General features: G+C 47.0%; 4 protein-coding genes across 4 annotated transcripts; 3 read left to right on the forward strand and 1 right to left on the reverse strand.

Annotated features, from left to right (window-relative positions):
- The first annotated feature begins 75 nt into the window (after positions 1-75).
- On the forward strand, positions 76-957 carry MYCFIDRAFT_211598 (uncharacterized protein). The gene has a single exon (XM_007929539.1). It carries the CDS (start codon positions 308-310, stop codon positions 881-883), a length of 576 nt encoding a protein of 191 aa, XP_007927730.1. The 5' UTR covers positions 76-307; the 3' UTR covers positions 884-957.
- A 1,004-nt stretch (positions 958-1,961) lies between these two features.
- Positions 1,962-3,374, forward strand: MYCFIDRAFT_215654 (uncharacterized protein; the record flags this gene model as incomplete). The annotated part of the gene is made up of 1 exon (XM_007929540.1): positions 1,962-3,374. One exon carries the CDS (start codon positions 1,962-1,964, stop codon positions 2,838-2,840), a length of 879 nt encoding a protein of 292 aa, XP_007927731.1. The 3' UTR covers positions 2,841-3,374.
- MYCFIDRAFT_165453 (uncharacterized protein) lies at positions 2,046-3,374 on the forward strand. The gene has a single exon (XM_007929541.1). It carries the CDS (start codon positions 2,887-2,889, stop codon positions 3,304-3,306), a length of 420 nt encoding a protein of 139 aa, XP_007927732.1. The 5' UTR covers positions 2,046-2,886; the 3' UTR covers positions 3,307-3,374.
- A 679-nt stretch (positions 3,375-4,053) lies between these two features.
- On the reverse strand, positions 4,054-5,305 carry MYCFIDRAFT_203985 (uncharacterized protein). Its single transcript, XM_007929542.1, has 2 exons — positions 4,958-5,305; positions 4,054-4,902 (listed from the first exon to the last, which is right to left on the reverse strand). Exons 1-2 carry the CDS (start codon positions 5,255-5,257, stop codon positions 4,102-4,104), a joined length of 1,101 nt encoding a protein of 366 aa, XP_007927733.1. The 5' UTR covers positions 5,258-5,305; the 3' UTR covers positions 4,054-4,101.
- Between the last annotated feature and the right edge of the window lie 3,249 nt (positions 5,306-8,554).

The raw sequence follows: 8,554 nt of genomic DNA on the forward strand, positions 1-8,554 counted from the left end.
CTAGCGAGCTCTGTGAAGCGATTACGGGTATATGAGTCTCCTTTAGAAAGTTGAAATTACAACTAACACTTCCCAGCTCTCACCTACTACAGTACGAGCAACCCAATGCCAGACACGATGTATACAGCAATCATCACGCCCAGCCGCATCAGTATCGTCAAGCCTCGAGGCAGACCTTGCAAATCTGCGCCTCCCTAAGGCCGTTCAGGCAACATATCTCAACCCTTTAAAGCGGAGCAGAGCAAAAGGATATCGAGACCCAGCATGCGAACTGCACCTCCATTCGTACAGTGTACGAAACTTGGAAATGTTCGCCGACTTCGCTGTACGATCAGCATATTTCCTTAACCTTTGCGCACGCGGACCATCGCCTTTACCCAGAAAGACCGAACGATGGACTGTACCGAGATCGAACTTCGTCCACAAGAAATCGCAAGAGAACTTCGAGCGAATTACGATGAAGCGTAAGATCACCATTCTCAATGGTCATCCGGATACCGTGGCTATATGGCTGGCCTTCTTGAGAAGACATCAATACTACGGCATTGGAATGAAAGCCAACATATATGAGCACGGGGATCTTGATGTAGCTCAGGATCTGGACAAGGAGGCCGAGCGCCTGGGAAAGATTCTAGGAGAGAAGAAGCTGCTACCGGAGCCATCGAAGCGTGAGGAGATGCATGGTCCTATGAACAGCACTTCTGTGCTTGACGAATCATTCAAGGCGCAGTGGGGAGCATATGCGGCGATGGGAGGAGCCCCTGGTGCTAGTAGCGCTTTGCAGAGAATTGATATGGTCAAGCTTCCTCCCCCTGGAGCGAAGAAAGCTGTTGGGTACAGTCGGGCACGAGGACATGAGAAGGCAGTGTACAAAAGTCAGTAAGCGAAGCAATACTTGATACCCGTTATGGACACAAAGATCCATCAAAGTTCTGCACTCTGCATTTTATCACTCCGCAGATCACACACACTACCTCTGGCATTCCCACAGACATTTCGCCGACACTTAATCGGGCCTACCGATTAAGGTAATATTTGCCGCTTAAGATTCGCGAGGCTAGCGAAACGCATCGATTAATGCCTCTCTGTGCTTTATGCACGGGCGAGTCTCCCGTATTATGTTTATCCACATAATTGAACTTCTCATTGAACTCGTCCCAGTCATTCCCGCCTATCGCTCTCTCAGTGCTGGTGACAGATATATCTAGTCTCTTCCTTCCGGATTTGAACCCAATGAATCTCACAAAGCCGTGTGCAGGGTGCCTGCACTGTCAATATCTGTATCGAATGCGCCAATCTCAAATCGCCGCAAAGTACTTTGGCTATTGCAAATCACTTTGACTGGATCCGTTATTTTGACAGAGGATCCGGTGCTTTGGAGGTCAATATATACCAACCCGATGGGAGGACCGATCGCCAGTATGGGTATGAGATACGGCGATTTTCTCGAAGGTTTAGGTCTGATAGGAAAGTAATAGTCTTCGAGGGCAAGTCCTATGTGTGGCGACGAGCCGAGGTTCTCAAGTATCGATAGTACGAATTTGGGATCTGGTGTTGTGTATTTGAGACCATTTTCTTCACACGAAGCATTGGATGACTATACATCTCGTGAGAACCTCTAAGCAGCCGTAGCTTACTTACCTCCTTGCCCAAATAACTTAAAGCGATCGATCGAGGAAAGCGTGATTTCGCTAATGTTCTTTAAAGCTTTGCTTCTCGTAGTGAGAGCGCGTAGACCCTAAAGTTGTATTGGACACAACAGAACTTTTTTGAACCAACTTGGAGGAAGTGAGGTCGGAAGTGGACCATCAAAGCTTCATTCAAAACTTGACTAGTGACGGATGACTCCACCTCGTGCGCACAGGTCATATCCATCTCGACACAACACCCTCCTACAAGTCCCACCGGCCCTCAGCGCCCTTACACTCCTTCAAATGTACCACTAGCTCCCGTCTGCCACAATGTCCAAATTCGAACTCCCAACAGCAACCCCATCCTCCGCCTCCGCACTCTCAACTCCGGCGGAACCCAGACAAAGCACATCATCATACAACAATTCCGACGACGACGATGACGACGACCTTCCCTACCCAACCGAACTGCCTCGCAGCGACTTCCTCTCCCCAAATTTCGACGCCTCAACATACCTATCCACAGTCGCACGAAACCGTCACCAAACTTTAGAAGACTTACGCTCAGATCTACGCCAAAGAAGCCAATTACTAAATAAAGAGCTTGTCGAATTAGTCAATGGCAACTACGAAGAATTCTTGAGTTTGGGCTCGGATTTGAGGGATGGGGAGGAGAAAGTTGAAGGTGTAAGAGTAGGAGTCTTAGGGTTTGAGAGGGAGGTTAATGGAATTAAAGCTGTTGTGAACGAGAGGAAGGAGGAAGTGAGGGGTTTGTTGGAGGAGAAGAAAGAGATTAGGAGGGAGGTCGCGTTGGGAAGGGCGTTGATTGAGGTTAGTGAGAGGTTGGGGGAGGTGGAGAGGGATTTGGGAATTACGGTTGAAGGAGATGAAGTGGACGATGAGGTCGATGACGAGGCTGAGGATGAGAGGCATGTTGTTGAGGGGTTGGAGTTGGGCAAGTTGAGGAGGTTTACGATGCAGTATTTGTTGATCGGGAAGATGGTGGAGAGGATTGGGGCTGAGCATCCGTTCCTCGTGAAACAGAGAGGTAGAATGGAGGAGATTCGCAAGACGATATTACTGGATCTTGCGGCGAGTCTCAGGCAGGCGAGGAATGAGAAGAAGTCGCAAGCAGCTTTGGCTTTGATGAAGATCTATGCGGATCTGGATGCCGAGGCGGAGAGTGTCAAGGTCCTGAAAGGCGGATGAGGCATTTTCTGCGGGACTTCGCGCTTGAACACTTAATATCAATACAATGACGGCGAATGAAGACGACTGTCTGCAGGTCTCGTGTGGCTTGGCAAACAAGATCCGGAATGGGGTCCCGATACCCTGCCAGCGCTTCCATGAACTCCACGTATATCCTCGAATAACGAGTGGCCCAGAGCCTTTGACATCGCCACATATACACAAAAACGATGGACTAGAAGAGTCCAAAAGCAAGTCATGCACAAGCGTCGGGCGCCTCGAGCACAGGGATAATGAATCTCAAAATCGCGAGACAGTTTTGCAGTGGGCGATATTTGCGCAAGTACAGTCATGTTCAGCAATCTTGGCAATCTACACAGATGTCAGGATACAGGAGAGCGTAACTCGGAGGAAAACAATTGAGTCATCATGCCTGGCGAATTCGCATTTGATGTGCCTCACAAATGATGATCAAGCATGTGAATAGCTCCTCTTTTGCGCATGGAGGTTACCCGTCTAGATCAAGTCCATATCGTTGGATGAGTACATCAAGTCAAATCCGATCCCCAAGCCTGAAGACCTCACCTCGCTGCCATCTGTCGTACGCTGTTCCGAGATCTGGAATAAGCTAGCTCATCAGACCAGCAAAAGACATTGTCGAAACGCACCGTGAACTGTCTTGTTTGATCAACCATGCGCTGTTACATTCCGGAGCCATTGCCCGGTAGTCCTAAGTTAAGTTCCGGTGTCTCATGATCCTCTGGACGATGACCGAACGTCCAGAGTACATGTCGCGGCAGACTTGTGAGAGAGAGAGACAGTCGCAAGCTGCCGCCGAGTTCAAGATCAAATGGGACGACATCATTGTTGCTTACTGCACGAGTATAGATAGTGCTGTCTACGATCTTCACATCAAGGCCTTTATCAACAAAAAGCAAATGCAATGGCTCTTTGATGAGACCACCCTGCGAGTATTTCGAGAAATCGATGCACAAGGTATAGCAGAATGGGAAGCTGATCGAAAAAAACATAGGGGCTCCAAGGACCGGAGATCTGGGAGAAAGTATATTCTGTCCTGGCTTGCGTCGTTGACGAGAGGAAACGAGAATTTTCTGTTCGATCGGATCACGCCTCAACAGGACCTTCTTTATCAAGTCCAAGAAGGGCTGAATGGACAAATGAGAATCCTAGTACCTACCATCCTCACAATTAAAAAAAAATCCCCGAGAGAAATCTAACATGGAAAAAAACCATCACATACCACAACCCCCCCCCCCAATTCCTAAATAAAAATCGGATCCAACCACCTCCCAACGACCCAAACACACCCATTCTCCACACAAACCCTCTTCTCAACCCGCGCATTCCCCGCCCGATCGCCTTTGACAGAAATATTAAACCCATCAACCGACCTCACAACCCCAGCCTTCTGATCCCAAGTCCCTAACCCATGCCCCAACAAAAACGTCGTAGCCCCGAAATTGCTCGGCTCTGCGGCTTTCTCTCCAGCAGCAGCGGGGAGAATGTCGAAAGCTGCGTTGTTGGGGGCGAGGTATACAGTCTGCTGATTCACATCAGGTGCGTTTGAACGTAGGGACAGTCGAGTCAGGAAATCGGGATAGACTTTTTCGTACAAAGAATTCAATTCCGAGAGACTGGGTTCGGAGTTTTTCAAAACTGTATCCATCGTACCAGACTGCTTCGTGATCTGTGGTAGAGAATCCGATTTCGAGGCATCGGTACCAAAATACGTGACGAATTCATCGAGGAGGTTGTCGATTTTGAAGACGGCGCCGTTGGAGGCTTGGAGACGGATGGGTTGGCCGGTTTCGTCTTTGATTAGGTTTGCTTGGTTGTGGATGGGGACGTCGGTTTTCGTGAGGCCTGGATTGCTTTGGATGCCGAAAGAGGCGTCGAATTGGATGCTGAAACCTCCGACGAATCTGATGACTTCGTTGGCGCCGATTTCTGCGTCGCCGAGTTCGCCTAGCACGATGTGGTTGCGGAGGATTGTTGAGAGGAGTTCGAATGATGAGGGTCGGATTAGGGTGTCGAGGATGGGTTTGGGGAGTTTTTTGAGGGCCTGGATTTATTTGGTTAGTCGGGAGAATTTTCAACGAAGTAGTGGCTCGACTCACTTTGTTGGTGGGCGCGAAGACTGTGTATTTCACACCAGTTGAAGGGTTGTTGAATCTCTCTTCAAATCCTGGGCCTGGTTTTCCAGATTCTCCTCCAGTACTGTTGAACAAGCGATAGAACTCCTTCAAGTCTGGATCGCTCGCGAGTGTGGTGAGGATCGGATTGGCCTCAGCTTGCGGGCGCTGCTTGACATCGACGACTTGCGGCAGGCCAGAAACGGCCCCCAGAAGACATGCTAGGAGAAGGATTCCGGTTGTCGCAGAGAGCCTGAACCGGCTGGTAAGACGAATGCTGTTCATTGTTGACACAATCCAAAAATCTCACAGCATCGCCGAATGACCAGGCTGAAGACCAGGTGGGAGAGAAAGCCCAGATTCCAGAAGGGCGACAGCGGTACTTGTACCGATGTGCCAATCAAACCTTCATCAGAAGAGGACTTCTGTGATCCCTGCTTGGCGTGAAGTTGAAGCGTCACATCTCAGGTCCTATATATACCCTTTCCCGTCGTCCTGTGTATCTTATACTTGACATTGGTACCATCCTGTGATCTGTTGCTGCTGTTCAGATGCTCCAGTTACATAGGGCGGAGCAGCAAACGGTATCGAAGCTGTCTTTACCCTGGCAACTTGCGCCATTTCAAATCTTGGTCAGAGTAATTATCCATGTCGTTCGCCACGTTCATCTCCGATCTGTCCGCCAACGGGCTAGGTAGGAGAGCCGATGTCTTCGTATTCTCTATTGTCATATGATGATGCTGCAAACAAACGAACAACATGTTCTCTATTCTGCTAGTCCACGCATGTCAGTGTCAAGGTAAAATGTGCTTGTAGGCGGCTACGCGTGCCTACTAAGTGCGAGCGAAGCTTTCGTACTCCGCCGAGCTAATAGGATAGCGCCGTCGTTATCGTATTAATTGCTTTTGCTAGCGTATTCTTACAAAGACTTTATTAATCGAGAAGGCAAGCTATTAGTATCTATAGAGCAACTTAGGCTAAACGGGCGTCTTAGTAAAGCTATTAGTATCTATAGAGCAACTTAGGCTAAACGGGCGTGTTAGTAAGCGTCGTACTAACTGCATAATCGCCGTAAGCGATTACGATTATAAGCGGCAAGCCGCTTATAATCGCGATCTGTGCTTACGGCTCTATAGTAGCTAGCCTAAGTAAAGCGAACAAAGCGATATAGGGTTGTATTCTTCTTATAGCTCGGGGCTATAGATCACTCATTACTACTAAAGTCTTCCTCTTCATTACTATCTAGGAAATCCTACGTACCTATCAAAACAGAAGCAGCTAGACCGAAGACCTATAGGGCTAGTATAGCGCCTGCCTACACGTTAGCTACATACTAGCGTTAGAATGCCGTAAGAGCCTCCTCGCGTTAGACCTACTCTTCTGCTTCCTACTAAAGCCGTCTATTCTTAAGAACCTTACGGCGTTCGGCTTCGATAGAGATATACCTATCCTAAAGCCCCTAATTAAAAGCAGCTAAAAAGTTACTAGGCTATAGAAGTTCCTTTTACTATATCCGACGTGCTAGGACCTAAGCCCTATCGTCGATATTATCGTAAATGATCTAAAGATAGCGACGGCGTATAGACTTGTAGTATTAATCGAGGTTGTACGTATACGGAAGGAGTATCTTACTATATAGGGAGAAGATAATGTATTCGACAGTAAGCGGACTACAACTATAAGGGTTAGGCTGCTATATAACATCGTTATCCGGAGTCTCAATATGCGTCTAGTTGCCTAGTTATAGCTAGCTAGCATCCTTTGCATATAGAAAGCAAGATAGTAGATTAGTAAGGGTAAGAATGAATTGACCTCTAAGAGGGCCGATAGTGCGCTTGCTATCTAGACTACCCTAGGTATTCTATGTACGTATAATAGCTGCAGTTGGATCGGCTTCGGCGGTAACAAAGTAGGAAGCAGAGAAAGATACGGCGGCGATAGGCCTAGTTGCTATAAAGCTAAGCTGTCTAAGGTGTAAGAGCAGCGAATTAGTAGTATACTAGTGCTGTTAGCGAGTGTCTTTAGTCTTATATGCGTCCTACTAGTCCTCGGAGATAACCTTATTATTAGATGCAACTAGGAAGCCAAACTCCTTAACAACCTTAGTCGCTATACGGAATATGTCGATTGCCTACTTTATACCGTATATAATCTTATTGTACTATACCGACTCTTAGTCTTTATACATTAGAGATATAAACTAGCGCCCTATAAGAGGACGGGCGTTTAGACGTACGAGTCGATCGATATCTTCTACTAAATACTAAGCAAGGTTATAATCCTTATCGCCTAGCTTAGGATATAAAGCTATACGGATATAGGACTTAAAGGAGAGAGGAAGCGAGGCTTGCTACTAGGCTCGCTATTTGAATAGAAATTGGACGTTTAGGTCTACGCTTAGGGGATAGTTGCCGTAGACACCGTCTTTGCTAAATTCTATAGTAAGATTAGCAATGTCGTATATCGGATAATCGGTAGGGTACTTCTCTATAGCATCTATACACTCCTTCCGATTGATAGTAGCCTCTCGTTCTAAGGAATAGAGTGCCTCTATTCTAAACACCTACTAGAATACAGAGTCTGCTTCCTAGTCCTTAGTAAAGATACTAGAGCGATATAACTGAGAATAGAAGGACGAGGCAAGGCTTAGAACCTCCTGCGATCGTTCATCGAGGTCCTTATTAGAAAGTGCAAGCTCCTTCTTTACACGACGAGAGGCAATAGTAGCTAGTTCGGCGTCGTCGATATCGACAGCTTAAGTCTGTTGCTGCATTTGTAACTCTTAAAGCTGTTGCTATAGTTGTAGGTCTTAAAGTTGTCCCTAGATGTATAGCTCTTAAAGTTGTTACTGCATCTATCGCTCTTAGTCCTATAGCTAACGTACAAAGAGATAGTTGTCTAGTACTGCCTAATACTAACGCTGCACGTAGGTACGATGCTAACTATATCGAGGTACGGGACCAATCTTAGAAGGAAGAAACACAAAGCTAGACCCGAGTAGGTAGCCTAAATTTTCGCGCTCTAGGTTAGCTATAGTACTAGCTTCTTAGTCGTTAATGTCTATATCTTCGGAAGTAGGAAGGGCTACGTCTGTAGGTTGTTTAGTAGCCTGTAGATCGGAGGTTAGATGCTAGTCCGTAGCGGGTCGTCTAGTAGTACCGAAGATATTAAGGATAGCATTAGAAAAGCTACTAAAGTCGAATATACGAGAGCTCGGAAGTGGTAATGCCGCTGGCTCTAGTAGAAGCTGACTACGACGGCGTTCTTTATCTATTGCTCGCATTCTAGGTATAGCACCCTTAGTCAATTCTTTCGTAAGCTAATTATAATCGAAGGCCCCTTCGATTATAAGGCTACGATAGTCTCGAACGCGAGAAAATGCGATATAGGTCAACCCCGAGGAGAACTCGGGCCCTATCCGAATTACGGCCTTATTAAGCGACATCCCTTAAGCCTTATACACCGTTATCGTATAACAAACGGTAACTAGAAATTGTAAACGCTAGTCATTGTTACTGCTATTAACGGCCCGCTAGATACGAAAGATAGGTACGACTTTGCGGTTGTTAATCCGAAAGAGCT

The sequence above is a fragment of the Pseudocercospora fijiensis genome (genome assembly GCF_000340215.1).
Source record: "Pseudocercospora fijiensis CIRAD86 unplaced genomic scaffold MYCFIscaffold_5, whole genome shotgun sequence".
Lineage (NCBI taxonomy): Eukaryota > Fungi > Ascomycota > Dothideomycetes > Mycosphaerellales > Mycosphaerellaceae > Pseudocercospora > Pseudocercospora fijiensis.